General features: G+C 33.3%; 1 protein-coding gene across 1 annotated transcript in view; it reads right to left on the bottom strand.

The window, feature by feature from the left end:
• Positions 1 to 19,761, bottom strand: part of Acf (ATP-dependent chromatin assembly factor large subunit) — a 135,854-nt gene that overhangs the window by 60,077 nt on the left and 56,016 nt on the right. The window contains exons 5-8 of the mRNA XM_089092279.1: positions 12,442 to 12,523; positions 7,267 to 7,425; positions 4,171 to 4,455; positions 2,539 to 2,750 (exon numbers count right to left, since the gene is read on the bottom strand). Of these exons, the coding sequence (XP_088948405.1) occupies positions 2,539 to 2,750; positions 4,171 to 4,455; positions 7,267 to 7,425; positions 12,442 to 12,523 (738 nt within the window). The remainder of the gene's footprint in view (positions 1 to 2,538; positions 2,751 to 4,170; positions 4,456 to 7,266; positions 7,426 to 12,441; positions 12,524 to 19,761) is intronic.

The following is a 19,761-nucleotide window of genomic DNA, read 5'->3' as shown; positions in this document are numbered from 1 at the left end:
GGAGGGGGAAAAGAGGAAGAGAGAAAAAAACTTCTTTTCATTTTTTCATTTTCATTAGAAAAGAAAAAATCCCTTGAAAACCCGTCCAAAACCACTAAACTATAGAAAAAACGACAACAATTATAAACATATTGAAGTCACGTATTCACATGCATTTCTGCTTTAAATTTTGTGAGAAATCAGAGAAAGTCAAATGAGGCGGAGAAAATAGAATACGAGATAATTTTCCAAAAATAGATAATTTTCAATTTTGTTGCATTTTTAGACTTTTGTTTGTTCCAAAACTAAGAATAAAAGTATGTTTTTCCTCTTGGTTACTTCTAGTTTTCTTCTAGTTACTTCTCCTCAGTGTGCCATATAAAATTATACTAACAAGTTAGATATTTATTTATAAATCATCAATCATAGTTTTGTTTTCGATATTTAATTTTATCTAAGACTTGGTTACAGGCATGTACTGAAGGATTTTTTCGGGGGATTGTGTCAAGTTCGTCAAACAGTCCCAAAATTAACGAATTCTTTAAAAAAAATAAGATCCAAACATTAAAATTATAGATATACCAAAAAGAGGTCGGACCCAAAGCCACAGCATCACCCCTCTTTCCTGTATAAGTCCGTACAAATCCATAAAACTTGCAGTTGAAAGACAGAAAAAAGGCTTATAGGGAAGGAACTAATATGATTACACAGAGAGTCAACGATTGGCAAAACAAGCCCATTGGAGAGAAACAAACGAGGTTAACTTCATCCATGTTTGAAATGGAATTTTGCGTGTTTTATTTCAACTCATTATCGATGCTGCAATTGTTTGTTATGTCATACCAAAACTATATTGACACTTCCATCGTATTTTGAAGATAGATTTGAACTGTTCTATCGCGACAGAGAAACGTCAAAATTATACATAAGTTTCAAAAAATGAAGGAAGACTGCCAACGTATCACCACAATTACAATGCTTTGCTTAACCTTATAGCAAAAGAGTAGTTGAAAAATTTCCCGGAAATGTTGAAGGATACATAATTAAAGAGATAATCAACGTCAGTAGATAACACACAAAGAAAAGAAGAAGAAATACCATCATTTCACACCTAAAAATAGTTTCTCAGTGGTACTTAATTTTTTATACCACATTATTACTATTTTAGACTCCAAAAACCAAGAGATCCAATTCTTACCATTTTAGACTCCAAAAACCAAAAGATCCAATTATTACCATTTTAGACTGCAAAAACCAAAAGAATCAATTATTACCATTTTAGGCTCCGAAAACCAAAAGATCCAATTATTACCATTTTAGACTACAAGAACCAAAAGATCCAATTATTACAATTTTAGACTCCAAAAACCAAAAGATCCAATTATTACCATTTTAGGCTCCAAAAACCCAAAGATCCAATTATTACCATTTTAGGCTCCAAAAACCAAAAGATCCAATTATTACAATTTTAGACTCCAAAAACCCAAAGATCCAATTATTACCATTTTAGACTCCAAAAACCAAAAGATCCAATTATTACCATTTTAGACTCCAAAAACCAAAAGATCCAATTATTACCATTTTAGACTCCAAAAACCAAAAGAATCAATTATTACCATTTTAGGCTCCAAAAACCAAAAGATCCAATTATTACCATTTTAGACTCCAAAAACCAAAAGATCCAATTATTACCATTTTAGACTCCAAAAACCAAAAGATCCAATTATTGCTATCTTAGACTCCAAAAACCAAAAGATCCAATTATTACCATTTTAGACTCAAAAACCAAAAGATCCAATTATTACCATTTTAGACTCCAAAAACCAAAAGATCCAATTATTACCATTTTAGACTGCAAAAACCAAAAGATCCAATTATTACCATTTTAGACTCCAAAAACCAAGATCCAATTATTACCATTTTAGACTCCAAAAACCAAAAGATCCAATTATTGCCATTATAGACTCCAAAAACCAAAAGATCCAATTATTACCATTTTAGAATCCAGAAACCAAAAGATCCAATTATTACCATTTTAGACTCCAAAAACCAAAAGATCCAATTATTACCATTTTATACTCCAAAAACCAAAAGATCCAATTATTACCATTTTAGACTCCAAAAACCAAAAGATCCAATTATTACCATTTTAGACTCCAAAAACCAAAAGATCCAATTATTACCATTTTAGACTCCAAAAACCAAAAGATCCAATAAATGGATCGTCCATAATATGGTGTGAATAATAACATTTTGTGTATACACACACACACACACACACACACACACACACACACACACACACACACACACACACACACACACACACACACACACACACACACACACACACACACACACACACACACACACACACATACATATGAGAGTACAAATGTACTAAATTGACTCATCATAAGATGAATCATTACCAATAACCTTGCATTACAAGCACTTAAACACCAACATAAACCTCTTTTTTTCGGAAGAATCATTTCTTAAATAGCAAGATACGTTTATTTGTGACTCTCGATACATTAATCAAAAGACTAAACTTACTCTTGAGCCTTGCAATATTCTTCTACTTGTTCCTGAGTCGGCTCAATAACTCCAACCACCTTGACAATCCTCCACATTCCTCTAACGATGGCTTCTACGTCATCCTCACCAATAAATATCCTATCTTTCATGTATTGGTAAAGCTCCTCAAAGATGGAGTTGATTCCGTATTTCTTGAAGCGAGTAAGTAAATAAATAACAGGCTTCCTCACCTAGAAAATTTTTATATATATATGTATATATATATATATATATATATATATATATATATATATATATATATATATATATATATATATATATATATATATATATATATATATATATATATATATACATATATATATATATATATATATATATATATTGCCTATCATAATGTACACAACCACTACCGAAGACTAGCCAATCGAAGGGCATTTAAAGGGTACTTTCAGAGTTTCACTTTCGATACATTTCATTTCTTCAACAGATAGTATCTAGGGACTAGTAACCCCGTATCAAGTCGGTATAATGGTGTTACTAGTTCAAAGAGGAAGCCGAAGTGGGTACTTAGCTATTTATAAAAACCCTGTCCTAAATTCTTAATATATACTATATCACCCTGTGTAAAGAGCAGTGAAAATGCAAAAGAGCAAGTAGATCCGAGACTACAAAGGCATTGTACACAAAAGCAATGATACGGCGACTAAATTTAAATTTCAGGGTAAATAGCAGCCCTTAAGCTTCCCTAGTGTTATTTGTAAGAAAAAAACAGAACTAGGGGTGCACGCGAATTCTTCCAAATTTACCCTCAAACTTAAGCATTTTACCCGCAAACTTAAGCATTTTACCCGCAAACTTAAGCATTTTACCCGCAAACTTAAGCATTTTACCCGCAAACTTAAGCATTTTATCAGCAAACTTAAGCATTTTATCCGGAAACTTAAGCATTTTACCCTTAAACTTAAGCATTTTACCCTTAAACTTAAGCATTTTACCCTTAAACTTAAGCATTTTACCCGCAAACTTAAACATTTTACCCGCAAACTTAAGCATTTTATCAGCAAACTTAAGCACTTTATCAGCAAACAGAAGCTCAGTAAGGCAATGTAGATCAAGAGGGTAAAAGTATGATTAAGTATAAATTTCCCAGCTGGATATCGCTTTGAGAACAAGCTTAGGAACTGGTTTTGGCAATTATATCAGAAGTGTAAAAATATCTGATTTCACTTTTTGGAGTAGCAGCGATCCGAATTAAAACTAAATCAGCAGTAACACCCATTTACAAATAGATCGTCCATCCTCTGTCTGCACTTCTTGGAATGTTTCCAATTTCAGAACTTAGCAGAATTTTATGATGATGACAGACATTATAATTTATTACAAAATAAAACACTACAGAATTATCTTTATCATTCCATATTTTATCTCCATTTTCGTTTACGATTTTATTTAATATACTAATAAACAGTGCCGTTGGGAAAACACTGAGAAAAAACATATGCTCATATCAAACTAATACTCAAACCTTGTTACGCTAATAACTAATGATACATCACGGCAAAAACTGCAAGATGTCAGATTTTTGAGGTCGGAATAAAAAACTGTATAATTATACATGAAAAAAAAGAAAGAAAAAAGGATGCTTACACTTTCAGGGATACTGTCAAACGCCATCTGCTCTTTCTTCAAATCAGCAGGTGTTTTATCGGGTACGCCACTTGGTGTTTTACCATTCATTTTGACTGGAGGGTTGTTCATTTTCTTAGTAGGAGATTTCGATAAAGGTTTAGCTGAAGGCATTTTGGACGGGGTTGGTGTTTCTTTTTTCCCGCTTCTATTTTTGTTTAGGTCGGAGGAAAACTCGGGAATTTTTGCAGGGAAATGTTCCTCCAATTTGTAGTGTTGAATGTCAAAAAACCCAATAGCGTTGTCCTGAAAAAAAAAATCCATCAATATAGTTTCCCTCTTACTGGAATTTCCATATTCCTGAAATTTTCCCGACAAAAATTTCCATATTCCTGAAATCTTAGAGCGATATAAAGTATAGTCATTCTAAGATCCAACGTTTATAGGACAAGAAGGAAAAAAATATAGACAATAAAAACTGAAATAAAGAGCAAAACGACCTAGCGTAACATATATTGTGTTCATCATCCTTGACTCTCTGATGAAAAAATAAAGATCATATTTGAAAAGATAATAATCGTAAGAAAGGTAATCAGATATAACTGGAAGCTAGACAAAACCCCATTATACTTGAGCTATGCAGGAAGCAGCATGTTTGGCTGTAAATAAAAATGGGTGCAGAAAAACAAATATATTAGTCATCCCAATTCTACCGCTTCTCACAATATATTTCGACCAAACTAAAAATCCATTTTGTTCTTCTGATAACAATTCACAAGTTCAGAAACTCTTTTTTCTTAAAATTCTTTATCTTAGCTTGTTAACCAGCCTTTTATAATATATAAGTTCTTCGTCAGTTTTATAGCTTTCAAGTGTAATTTCTTTTTTTTACGATGCTTATCTGGGACTACAAGTTATCAAGCCCTTCTTTATATATAGAGGCTTGTTCGGCATGATACACATATACACACGGCTGATATACATGTCTCATTACATCAAGCACTCCACATTTGAAGTGATTTTACAATGAATAGTAGTCTTGAAGGGGCTATGGTAGATGGGTAGCATATAGTATAATCTTATGGCTAGCACAGTTAATCATTTATCGTAAAAACGTCTCATAGACACAGGTAGACCGGGGTGTGACAAAATGGCCTTTAGTCGTAAAATAACTGTGATAGATCATACTGGTAATATATACTACAGGCCAAAAAACAGTAAATACATTTAAGCAGCATAGCTTGGAAAGCAGAAGAAAAGAAAATTGACTAGCTAACCAGGAACGTACACAGGGGGGAGGGAGGCACACCCCCTCCCAAAATAATCCTAAATTTCTGAAAATTCTTATTCAGAATAACAAGTAAATTTGGTTTTTTTTTCACTATTGGGCTCCCCCACACCACACAAAAAAACTCCTAGGTAATGTCAGTTGCCAACCTATCCTATTTATCTTAGGATCCACAGTGACAAAAACAGAGGTAAGTGTTGGACTTTTTTAATAAAAACTAGTAACAGGGATTGACAACAACAGAAAATACAGCCAACAAGAATTACAACAATACAACAAGAATTTTGTACAAATAATCTTTACAGTTTTCAAGCCGATTCCATGAACATTTAAGAAGAACTTCAATTAAACCGTGTCATTTTGACATAACCAGTAGGCTATAATTTAAAAAAAGAAATATTATTTAATATCTACTGGGCTTTGATGATGAAGCATAAGCATTTTCTCTAGTCTTTTTTCCCATATTGGTTTCACCATCCTTGCATTGCTTGTCAAGCTTTTTTTTACTTTCTTTTATTCAACATTTCATTTTCTAGTTTTGTATATTTTCTTCTCATTTACTCTTTTTATGATGTCAATCAGTTAAGTTATTTGCTATCCTAGCAATTACAAGCTCTACTCTTCGTTGGGGGTGCATCATTATAATTGTGATATTATGTTATACTAAGTTGAGTTAATATAGTCACTCAACTCCATCACACAGGGTCAATCAAAAATATTGCTCCCTCCTAATTACATATCTTAAACGGTAAATTTTTCCCTAATATGGTCAGATCCTTTAATGTACAATGAGATTCCACAGTTTACTCTTGAAAAATATTCACACAATTATACCATATTTATTATATGCAGCTCCATTCTGGGTATTCCTGCCAATACATGACAGGTCTAAGATCTACTCTTTAATTTTGTGATTTGCCAAATACTACAACTACTAACAACTCACCGCAGCATCAAGCCGCCTGATTAGCACCATTGTCACGAAAACTGCTTCCTAGTTTAGCACTACAACCTAGCTGACGGAAATTTAGGATTTAAAAAACTTTCTAGTGGGCAAAAAATTAAATACATAGTTCTAACCCAGAACTGTGCATGTTTTATTCTCTAAGGTTTCTTTGTTTTATTTCTATTTATTATTTATTCATTTCAAAAGTAGATGTGCAAATGTTGCTACTGGTGCTTCTGAAAAGCTTTTTCTTTTTACTCCCTCTTCGCTTTTTGTTTTACTCGACCATTAAACACTTGCATTCAACAGGCTTCCAAAACATTTTGTTATATATAAATACAATTTCTTTGAATTCAAAAGATTTTACCAGAATAATCCCTGCCGCGATTTCAGCTGAAAGCTAAACTGAAACAAATGCTCAAGAGTATTTAAGGACAAAATTAATCCTTTCTAAGCTAGTTTTCCCAAGATGAAAAAGACAGTTTCCAAGACAATTTCATTATCAGTAAGGGCTATTTTGATTACCAGGAATATGATTCCTAAAACTATTAACCTAAAGCCGGTTTACGAGAAATCATAACTTATATATAATTTTTTTTCTTTTTAACTAGATGAATTGTATTTTCTCCGACACCATATAAGCACGGCAGGTTGCCAGGTATTTAGAATTTGTCAACGAATAAATTCACTATATACATCAGGGAATGAAATTTCTCCAGAATCCTGAAACTTCAGGATACGAAACACTAAAACTCACTATTGCTGCAGGTGTTTGATATCAGCTTTTTTTACAGAACAACTTAAAACACAGTTGTAATTTCTAGTTACATATATATAGAAAATTTAAAGAATCAAGCTTATTAATGAATAAAAAGGAACTTACTGCAACTGTATATACGCCAAGATCTTTGTCGTAGTGCATAATATACCTTAGATACATTTTGAGCTTATCTCGTGTGTAGAAACCTTTTTCACGGCGAACTGCACTCCAAGGAACTACGTAAGTCGCAGAGATTTCATCATCCGCTTCATCCTCTTCAACCTAAAATAAGAATCACCTGTGATGAAATTCACATTAAAATTAAGTTAAAGCATAGCCTAATGACAATGACTTATTTATAACCCGTCATAAATATCAACATACAGACGGATTGCAACAAAAATAAATATACAAAAAGAAACAAAACAAAAGAAAACTTCAAGAACAATGGGTACCGACATGAACATTTACTTTCTACTGAGGCTCCCTATCTTACTGCTCCGAGATATGGCTACATTCCTGTGACAGTTCATCCTTCAAACTTAAAATACTATTGGCGAAGGCAATGTATGGACCAGTTATATTATAATGATTAGACACAGACAAATTTTGGTCAGAGGTGAGAGGTGAAGGAGATATTTTTAGAAACAGTAATAGCACGATCTGATTTACTTAACGTATATGCGAGTAAAAACTCTTCAAATGTTGCGACAGACAATATGTGCACCAGAGCAATAGCTTGTAACTACCTTGCAAGAACTAGAGGGTTAAATCGCAAATTATTTGCAACAATACTCCCATAAGTAGCTGACATTCGTTTTCTGATGTGCGCAAGAAACAAGTCTCTTGTTGCACAAATAGATATACCTATAGGCAAACATGTGCACGAAGCAGTAGGTGTGACTGTCGCATCCATGAGTGCAACAGAAATAGCTAAGTAATCCTCTCCAATTATTAAAGAGGACTTTCAATTTGCTAACATTGAAACCCGGTCCTATGATAACATATTCATCTCTAAAATTCTTAAACTTCTCTTCTAGACGACTACAAGAGCAGCTAGGCAATATTTACTCGATTTTCATTCCAACTAATAGAGCTTCTATATCTTTACTATTCCTTTTGATAAATAATGATACAATAACAAAACTCTTAACTATCCTACATCAAGCACTACAGATTCTCCGTCTGCGTCGAACCTATCTGATGGTTTCCTTCCTCAAGGATTGATAAACCAGCAAGGCATCGCGGTAGTTAGCATCCATCCTTGTTGGATGTTCGATTTTTTAGTGATCCAATAATTTACTTCCTCCTATCACCAACAATGGTCATTTAATTATCCCATCAGTATTGTCCCTGAATAATTGTACTCAACCTATGCCCTCAGCCTTTAATTGAGTGTCAAGTCATACAACAGGAGTTCCCATCAGTTAATTTATCAGACTCATCCCCAAGTTATACTAATGAATTAGGGTTGAAAATACGGAAAAATATCTTCTCAAAAGCAAAAAAAAAAAAATGTCAGTGTCTATCTCCGAATTCGAACTAAACAATCCCGTCTTTCACAAATTCAACAAAAAACCCAAAGTCTGAAAAAAGTATAAGAAGAAAAATGTCCAAGAAGATACGCAAAGGTTAGGAACTTTGATTCTGCCGCCATTAAAAGTCTGAAGCTGAGAAGTTCATCAATGACTTTAAGGACATTCCCGAGCATTTTTCTAACTTCGTCTCCACCAAAGGCGCTAACCGGCCCACCATTCCTGACTTTACATATAATACTACTATACTTCCAGTTACTAAAACTGCCTTAGACAACTTCTCTATAAAACATCAAGCATATCTTCCTCAACCTTTCGAAGTGCCCATGTTTTAGAACCCTCTGTCATTACAAGGGACATCTTATGTCCTGCTCTTAATTCATAGATCTATCTTCCTATACTTCACAGCAAATTTTTATCTGAAAAACACCCTGAATCACGGCCATTCTACTTCTATCTTTTAACTGCATCCATGGTCCTTACTAATTATTCATCCTGGGTAAGTGAAGTTGCCCACTACGTATATCTTCTAGTTACCGAATATCACCTCTCCGTACTCAGATATTCCTGTCAAACCTATTCTTGCACTCTGGATTCTCGAAACCTAGTAAGAATTACTTCCCTTTATTAACATTTGTCTGCCGGACACTCGATTCATCAGCATAATTCTCTTTGGGAGCAGCATCACTGCTTTCAGAGCTGTTTTCTTTTCTTTTTGTCATCAGCAGTCTGTAGCTCCGAAGTGGTATGAGATACAAATTCGAAATTTTTCCCGGGTATGGCAATCGTGAAACAGGGCAGAAAAGGACCAGTGGAATTTTAAAATTTCAAGCAGTTTTTTAGAGAAAAAATAAAGATAATTTTTTTTCTCAGGTTGCACATAGTGTCAAAACAAAACTATCCTAGCTGGGAAAGAAAACTTTTTCGGAACAATTTTCTGTCGTACTCCTGCAAAACTTTAAACTATATCTCTACAAACCGGAGAACAAAATTCCGTATCTCTTCCAGATTTCTTGGGCACAATACTAGAAAAGTCTATTTCGAATGCCAAACATCAATTTTTTGGGTTGTTTTATGAAATTTCTAATTTGATTTCTCTTGTATTTTAACTGAGCAATACTATAAAAATACTAACTTTTTTTCTGGATAAGGTAGTTTTTTTTGCTTTTTTTCAATGCGGATAGACAGATCTCGATTTTTTGAAATATCGATTTTTTGGGCTGTCTTATGAAACTGTTGATTTGATTTCTCTTGTATTTTAACTGAGCAATACTATAAAAATACTTACTTTCTTTCTGGATAAGATAGACTTTTTTTTCAACATAGATACAGATCTTGATCTTCTAAAAACTGGAACTGACATTGGTTACCGAAAAATAAAATTACTTCTGTGACTGAAAATTTCTTTTATTTTCAAGTTTCCATTTTGTGAGTCCCCTACATTTTTCTAAGTAAAATGTTCTAGCTTCAAAGATAGACTTTTTTTTTAAGAAATAAAATAACTTTGAATACTGATAAAACTTCATATTATCTCTTCGAAAACCTAAGAAAATCAAGTTATTACTCATAAATTTTTGAGAAATATTACCGGAAATCCTAAATTCGAAACACGAAAGTTCCAAATTTGTTTTCTACAACAGTCGCATTTGATATTTATCATACTTCAGACGTTTAATGCTATGAAAAGTAAGTAAGCAGACATGTACTTTTATAAATTCAAAAGTGAACTATACGATGACAAAAACTTTCTTTAGTTGAATTCGTGCATCGATTTCCTTGACATCCTAGAGGTATCATTTTTTCTAGCCAAGGTAGATTTTCTTTCAAAACGAATAAACATATCTTGATCTTCTAAGAACTGTAGCTTGTATTGGTTTTCCAGAAATAAAATTCCTTCAGTGACTTTTTCAATTTTGATTCTACGAATTTCCTACATTCTGTCAAAGTAAAATGCCTTAGCTTCGAACATACCTTAACTTTTTAGAAATTAAATAACTTTGAATGCTGATAGAAGTTCATATTATCTCTTCGACAACCTCAGCAAAATTTTCCTATTTCTTATACATTTTTGGGAAATAATACTGGAAATCCTGATTCTGTAACAGAGCCTCCGACTTCTTTATTTTTTATAAAACTTATGATTTCAATGTTTATTATTATATTTAAGGCGTTTAATGTCATGAAAAGTAAGCAAGATGACATGCACTCTTTGATATCCAGAAATAAATCTTACACACAGAAACAAAAGTTAACGGAATGAGTCATTTCAGCGATGTTTCTGGATATACTTCAAAAGTCCTTTTAGGTATATACCTACCATACTTCAAAAGTCATTTTAGCGTAAAAGCAAAACTTGAAACCATATTATTTTTCTATTCTTTTAGTGCCATCTCTAACTGCCACTTACTAAATAAACCTTACTTCAGCTCCAAATTATTAAAAGTTGTCTCGCTACTTTCTACATACAGCTTAGATTAGGTTCAATACAAATTTTATTAAAAAAAAAAAAAAAAAAAAAAAATAAAAAAAAAAAAAACTTCCCATAACAATGATAACAAACTTACACTGGTCACAGTTTAACACATTTTAAGAATAGATTGCCCATCATCTACGTAAACTCCCTTTATCACTAACTGATGCCCTGTTCTAGGGCATCTAGGATTAGTCCGGATTGACAACTTCTCTCAATGTCATAAGAAGTCAAAACAGTGTCTTAATATTATGACGTGTGGCTGCATCTTATAAATCCTCAGCTATCTTATCTACAGCCTCCATTTCCAACGTAATCCATACCTTAATGCCTTTTCTATTTCCCTTACTTTTCTTTTATTCTCGTAAAATCTACCACCCAGAAATATCATATACAAAACATGACTATTTTACCAGGATAAAAGGTTTTTTGTTAATATTCCGAGATAGTTTTGTAACCTTTCTCCTTAAGATGCCTTGTTACTTTGCCTACTATTCTCCGAAAATCATTGCAACCATCTCATTTACTATAAAATTCTAAACTATCTGACTTCATATCCAACCGTCTTTAGAATCCTTCTTTTTCTTGTTGTTTTCCTCTCAGTTCTTATTCTAGAGTCTATGATAGTAAGTCTGCCTAGAATCATAACTCTGGATACTACCGGATGGGAATCTTTACTTTTAAGAGTAGTAAAATCTACACTCCATTCCTGTATGAATCATTCAACAGTTTACAAAAATATCCCAATTTACAAAAAAATACTCAATAAGACTACTCGTCTACCATCATAGAAGTATAATGTCCAAGTTTGGACAACTTTATAACAAAACGTCCCACTGGTTATACGTTATTTTACTTAAAAAACTGTAGCAATTGATACACCAAGTTGGTTCAAGCTAAAATACTACCTATCTCTATTTTCACCACCCTGCGTATCAAATTCGCTATTTAAAATAAAAAATGAAAAAACATCTAGGTAACAAAAATAGATTTTACATAAAATTAACATCTAATGCCCTCCCATTTTCAACATGATACAGCTTGTCCTGGAGAATCCTTTCACCTGCGAAATATCATCATAACATATGCAAAATATTAGACATAACATATTAAGAAATAAAATACCACATTAGAAAATATATACCTAGCATACGTAATAGCAACCATTTAATACAGGTATGGTTTAAAATAATGCTAGACCACCATCACCCACTATGTAAGCTCCAGTTATCATATGAAAGTATCTTTATAATTAACAATTCTGAAGTAAAAACCAAAAAAGTGAAGTCTTACCTCAAACCTGAATAGTTCAGGCAATGGGCCCCATAAAGCTATAAATCTGTCTCTCGAGACCTTGTCAACTTCTGGGTCATCTCTGCAATATCAAATATATAATATATATTGGACATAAGAACTTCTCAAACATTAAAAAAAAGTACTAAGAACAAGAAAACCTTGCGGTTATGTACTTGGTTGCAGCCAATGTTTCCTAACTTAAAAAATAGGAACTATATTTTTTAGAGTCCGCTCCCTCCCCAGTCATTTATCCGATCTCCAAACGCGATGAGTGGAAGGTCATATTTCTCGAAATTGTCTCCATGTGGTTTTTTTTACAATTGAAGAAATGATGTACCGTCATATTCTGTTCTGTGTTTCATGTTTGGCATGATTTTTATAACGGGTTTGCATAGACCCAAACCCTAGAAAAAGTGTATCACAGGAAGCTACATTTAAGTAAATTGTGAAGACTTTTATGGTAAAAATTTGACTAATCAGCAAGCTGCCAATTCACCACTGTTCAGATCCTCGGCAAGCTTGGATTTGCATCAGTCACAGATGCGGATCTTGCATGAATTGCTTCTCACGTCTTTACAAAAGTTTTCGGGAAAAAACGGAAATCTCCGCGATGCGACCCAGACGACCAATTACCGACAGAACCCAAAGGCCCACTTCGCAGACCTTTGGGTTAGCAAATAACCGGCTCTTTGACACCTCCCTTCACTGGCTCGACCTTCAGTCCTCGCAAATGTAGCGTCAAGGGATTGCTATCATCACTTGAAATATCCTTCAGTTGGGCAATGCTTGGGTCTTCGCACGCTTCGTCATTTTCTTTCACTATTGTCTTCTTCTTAACCTTTTGTTTGTGGTGTCTTTCAATTCTGGAGAGTTGCCAACCCAACATCCGCTTTTGGCATTTATATCCCGAACTATCCCGAACTATGGTTTGGTCGAAAACTTTCGTAACTCACCTCCATCCGCTCTGCGTAACACAGAATATGGCAATTAGAGTTCTTTATGGTAATCAAATTGACATATCTGTATCGGTGAGGCATCTTTACCGCGAGTATAAAATTCTACCGTTAGCAGGACTATGTGTATTCTATAATGCTCTGTTTATGTTTAAATATTTAGCTTCAGAGTTACCATCATGTTTTTCAGGAATGTTTAGTCTTGCGTCAACTACTCACGATCATTTGACACGATCTTCTCAGTTGGTGCGAAGACCAGCTATGGTCACGTCTAGGTCTAGGTTTTCAATTCGCCATGTTGTTCCGTTAGTTTGGGAGAGTTTGCCAGAGGATTTGAGGAATGTTGGGGGTTTGCAGGATTTTCGTAAGTCGCTAAAGAACCATTGTTTTGATGTGTATATTTTGAATGCATTATTCCACGCCACTTAAGTTTTGTTTATTAGGAGGGCTTAGTTGCAGCTGAATATGATTATAATTATTATAATTTTGTTGGGTGTTGTTTGGAGGTTCGTTGGTTTTCGGGTCCGGTAAGTTGAGCTCTAATTATGTTTTTTTTTTTTTTTTTTTTCTTGGTTTTTTGATTTATTAAGAGGGATTTCTCCCGCACAAGCATTGCTTCAGGGAATCGATGATGTATATATTTTTTTTTTTTTTTTTTTTAAATAAACCCATTGTTACTTATCTAAAACGTGATTCGTCAGATACCTGGCTATGATGTGACACAAATTTTGAACACAAAGTCAATTATTAAACAGGATATTAAAACAAAGCGCAGAAAGTGCTTAAATTCAAACTTTTGTGAAAATAAATGTTCTATAAAGTTTTGTTTCTTTCAGGAATCTTTAATAATTTTTTTAATCATAATGTTTCTGTAAGCCCAAGCCTTCTGCCGGTCGGCGCTGACGAAAAACTTACTGTTCACTCTAATTTTGAACTAATCATTCTGGGGTAAATAACCAAGTGGCTACTCGCTATGTAATACTAACAGTCTTGCCTATCCTCCGACATCTTGCATATCCTAGACCAGATATATCAGATTAAGCTGTGATCAGATTAAAAAAAAAAAATACTAAAGCAAAATCTTTACAGATTTCTTGGAAGGTATCAAAAGCAGAGCCTTTACAGAAGGTGGTATAAAAGTAGATAAACTAGTGTAGCAACCTCAAGCGGATCTACAAAAAATCTTGCAAAATAATAAGTCTAGTTATTTCTCTTCCTTTTTCCTTAATTTATTTCCAAGGTTTTAACTGTTTCTTTCCCTGTCCTAATGACTTTATCTTTTAACAAAAGAAACTGAGCTTCATTTCATTAAAAAAAAAAATCACGGACACTGTAGGGCGTTATAACAGTTATGGTCGTAACACATTTTACAAACAGGCTAAAAACCCAGGTTGGAACCTGATTTCATCGAATATGTTCAGCTTGTTATCTGTTAGAACCGCCCGCACCTGTAGTGGCGTATTGGGCTAAAATGTATGTGCCAGTAGGCATCTGAATGTAATATATTATAGAACAAGGAATTAATATTGAACGCATTTAATATACATTTAGCGTTTAATATACTATAAGGAGGCTAAAGATTTAATTCTATTTAAATAAAATAAAATTGAAAAAGTAAAATTCTTTTTTATAATAATTAAAATTGAGTAATTAAAATTTGAATAGTGTAACTTTTATTTTCATTTCAATGTTGCAAGTACTGGAAAAGAGGATATTTGTAATATAATTCGCTTTGATTGAAGCTTCAATAATGCAGTAGGCTTTAGATTTATACAGTCAGGGAAGGGCGCATTAGCTAAATTCTTGTTTTTAGTGAAACTAAATTTGCCGTGAACGGTTTCGGGAAGAAATATTTGATATATAATATCAGGTGCTGAAAACACAATCATTTCAAAATTTAATTTTACTGTAATTTCATTTTCATTTTCAATGTTGTAATAAGTATGTAAAAAAACATTTGTAATATAATTCATTTTCAGTAAAATTCCAATGACGCAGCAGGTTTTAGATTTTTACAGTTAGGGAAGGAGGCAGTACCCATATTCTTGTTTGTAGTGATTTTTGTTTGTTGGAATCTTGATTCACATATTTAATTAAAGCTTTATTCGTTTTAAGATTTATTTAATCATTTATATTAGTAACTGTTATATGTTTGTTTGCTATGATTGTTTATGTAGTCTATGTTCGTTTTGGGTTCCATTTATGCTACAGTATTAAGATATTTTTGTTCATTTTAAGCTTGATTTACATATTCAATTTTAGCTGAATTCGTTTTTAAGATTTATTTGTTCATTTATATTAGCTCCCGTACTGTGAAGACCAGAATATGAAATAGATAGCTATCCTAATTGAAAAACATTTGAGTGAATGAAAGGATTAAAATTGTGCAATTACTGGATACCTGAACTGTAGTTGATTCAACATAGTTGTTTATTTCAATAACACATTTTTTGGATTTATCGGGGGGTAGTGAATCACCCCCCTTGCAAGTAAGTCCCGTTTAGTAGTGTTTTAAAAAAAAAATTTTGTTCTCGCATAATGTCAAATTGTATTATGAATATTCCCGTATCCCAAGACAGGTTCAACCCATCTAATGAGCTCCAAAACGAAAAATTAGACCGACTACTTAGTAAGCAGGGAGATATAATAACTGCAGTTAACAATTTATCTTCTGAAATACAGGAGTTAAGGAATGAGGCTTTAGAAAGAGATAGGAAAATAGCCGAATTAGAAAGGTCACAGGAAGAGCAAAAGCAGAAGAACTCGTTGCTCGAGCGTCAAATGCTACTAATTGATGTAAAAGAAAGAAGTTCGAACTTGATCATACACGGCTTACCTACAGATATTAATCCAAATCAATCCCTTGAAGCTCATGTGAAAGATCTACTTAAGAAAACCTTAAATATTGAGTCATCTTTGTCAATTAACAAATGTTACCTCTTAGGTGGAAAAACTGTTAGTATAACGACTAGACACCATAATCAAAGTCAGACATGTAAACTAGCAGTTAATCCAGTGCTAATTAGGCTCAGGAATGAAGCTGAAGCGTATTTAGTTATGCAAAACGTATCCAAGCTTAAGGGCTCTGGAATAAGAATTTGCACGGACCTTCCTCCAGCACTTAACACTTTACGCACAGGATTCCTCACTAAAGCAAAAGAGATGAAGGAGTCTGGAATGATTGTTGCTTCTCGGGTTAAAAATAAAGGAACCCACGTGTGGCTTGAGATAAAAAAAAAATGGTTCGGTAATATGGGAAGAGCTGATCAATAACTGAGTAGGATAGTAGTAATCTGAGTTTAGATTTATATGATTTTGTGGAGTATTTTGTTATTTTGTGTTTAGTGCTCTGGTTGTTAAGTTATTTGATAAGTTATGATTGCTTGAGGATTATGCTTATCTTATTTTCGGAGGCCCGTTCAAAAAATTATCATAATGTGTTTTATTTTTTTTTTTCTTACTTTGTTTTTTTTTTTGTTATAAAAAATGTGATATTTAGTTTATTTAATTTTTGCCACACTAATAATGATTTTTATTATTTAAGGTTTTCATGTTATAAAGTTTATAGTTTTTTGTTTATGTTTTTCTCTTTCAGATGAAGTTCTGGTCACAATTGTGTCTCCTTTAACTCTCCGTATGGTTGGTAAGTCACTTTTTGTCAATAAGTATACCCAGCATCGAGATAATGGATAATAGAATTCGTAATTTTGAGGAGCTCCCCCTTGATTTAGGTAAAATATTTGAGAATTTATGCAATGATGATGATGTTTTTGATATGATGGTTCATTCTATCCCAAAAAAATAAATATCTACTCCCCACCCAAATTTTAAATAAAGACGCTAATTTTAAAATGGCATTGTTGAACTGTCATGGGTTATTAAATATTGTTGATCGAATATCCTTGTTTATGTCTCACCATAATATAGATGTCTTCGCCTCTTGTGAAACATTTTTAAATAATTAGCCAAAGGCATTTATTAATAAACAGGATTATGCTTTTTTTTATAAGAATAGGATTAATATAAAAAAGAGAGGGTTTGGTTTTTCCATTAAATCAACAATTCAGTCTAATCTGGTGAGCAAATATTATCACCTATATCTTGAAATGGCGTTTGAATTTTTGGCAGTTAAAATTTATGTAAATAGTATGAAAATTTTGTGTTGTGTTTTTTACCGGCCTCCAAGTTCTCCTGCTTCAAAATTCATGGAACTTCTTGATGATTTTGTGCTTATTGCTTCGAAAAAACATCCAAAAATAGTTTTCATGGGTGACTTTAATATTGATTTATATAATTCTAATAATTCAAGTGGTAATTTCCACGGAATATCTTCTGACGGCGCTGATTTGTTATCAGTTTGCTTATCCGGTGGTCTCTTACCAGCTTATAGACTCCCAAGAAGAATAATGAAAGATTCTGCTTCCCTTTATTGATAATTTGTTTACGAATCTGGAACTGAAGTATAGTGACGTGGTTATTGAATATTTTTGAGGCCATTTGATGCGTGTGACTAACTTTCACTTGATTACAGAGTTTAATAGGCCTACTAATAGAAATATGAGAATGCCTAATGAAAACCCCGTAAGTAAACTTAAAGTATTGCTTTCTTCAGGTGACTTTTCTTATTGTTTAGAGTCTTCGGACCCTGAATATGCTGCTGAATTTTTTGTGAATCAGTTTAAACGTTGTTTCAATAATGCTTTCCCTTTCCGTAAAATATCGAGAAGAAATAGTATAAACCCGATTAAGCCTTGGATATCTCCTGGAATGCTGGTATCAATAAAAAATAAAACTCTATTATATAAGGCATACTTAATGAATACATATGAAGTTAAATTAGCTAAATTTTGAAGGTACTAAAAATGTTTAACAAAATCTTTAAGAGCAGCACAAAAAGCAATTACTTCACCACAGCCTTTGTTGAAGCAGAAGGTCCCCCAAAGAAAACAGTGGAAATAAGTAATAAGTGCCTAGGAAAACTTAAGACCCATGATCTTCCTGATGAATTAATAGCTGAAGATGGAACTAAACTGGCTACAGGGAAAGTGGAAGTTATCAATGCATTAAATATACACTTTGCAAAAATTGGCGAGGAAACCGCGTCAACTGCTGGAAACAACCTGGCCCGTCATCTGCACAATGAAACTGGAGAGGACTTTCAATCATATCTACCCCCGTCTCTCAATTGCTCCATTTTTCTTACTCCTGTAACCCCAGATGAACTTTTACTTGCAACAAACCTTTTAAAGAATGGATCTTCGGAAGGGACCGATGGGTCATTGACTAATCTGATTAAGTGCATAGCACCAAATATTGTAAGCCCGCTTTCCCATGTGTTCAACCTCTGTTTTAAAACCGGAAGATTTCCTTCTTGTTTCAAGTCTGTAAGAATTATCTCTTTGTATAAGGGAGGAGACCCGAAGAACCCAACAAACTCTCGGTGAAGTTCGATCCTGTTTACATTTGAGAAGTTGTTTGAAAAGTGCTTACATAACAGTATATTCAGCTTTCTAATGAAATCAAAATTTTTTAGTCCGATACAATTTGGGTTCCAGAAGTCTCACTATACTGAACATGCTATTATGGCAATGACTCAGTTTGTTCATGACGCCCTCGACAAAGGTGATATTCCTGCTACAATTTTTATTGATATAAAAAGGCATTTGATACTATTTCCCATAAAATATTGCATACTAAACTTGATAACTGCGGCATAAGAGGCCCAGTTAATGATTTAGTAATGTCATACCTAAAAAAACCGAAATCAGTTTGTAGACGGAGGTGATACTTCTTCCTCATCAGTATCTCAATCTCAGTCTGTCGGAGTCCCAAAAGGCTCTATTTTGGGTCTACTCCTATTTCTTCTCTATGTTAATGATATCAGTAATAGCATCAATGATATTGGCCTTAACATATTATTCGCCGATGACACGGCATGCAATGTCAGCAGCCCCGACTCTAGATCTTTGAAGCTTAGGTTGGAATCAGCACTGTCGAGGCTTATCTTATGGTTTTCGAGAAAAAAACAGACTATTAATTGTACTAAGACAGATTTCATCACCTTCTCTTGAACTGGGGAAATAGCACCGGAAATTGTGATGCTTAATATTGAAGACCTACCGATTGAAATTGAAAGAGTTGATGATATTAAATATCTCGGGATAATACTGGATTCAAGTTTATCATTTAAAAGCCATGCAATTTATCTTCGAATGAAACTGGCAAGAAATATTGGAATGATGAATCATCTGAAATTTGTTCTGCCGTTTTTTTGCCTTGAAATCTCTTTATCATTCTCAAGTGCATTCATATATAAATTACTGTCCCATTATTTTTTTGAATACTTTTAAAACTCATATTCTTC

The sequence above is a fragment of the Artemia sp. Qi Xiang Cuo genome, chromosome 7 (assembly GCF_049724085.1).
Source record: "Artemia sp. Qi Xiang Cuo chromosome 7, ASM4972408v1, whole genome shotgun sequence".
NCBI lineage: Eukaryota > Metazoa > Arthropoda > Branchiopoda > Anostraca > Artemiidae > Artemia > Artemia sp. Qi Xiang Cuo.
This window is presented reverse-complemented; position numbering and strand designations above follow the sequence as displayed.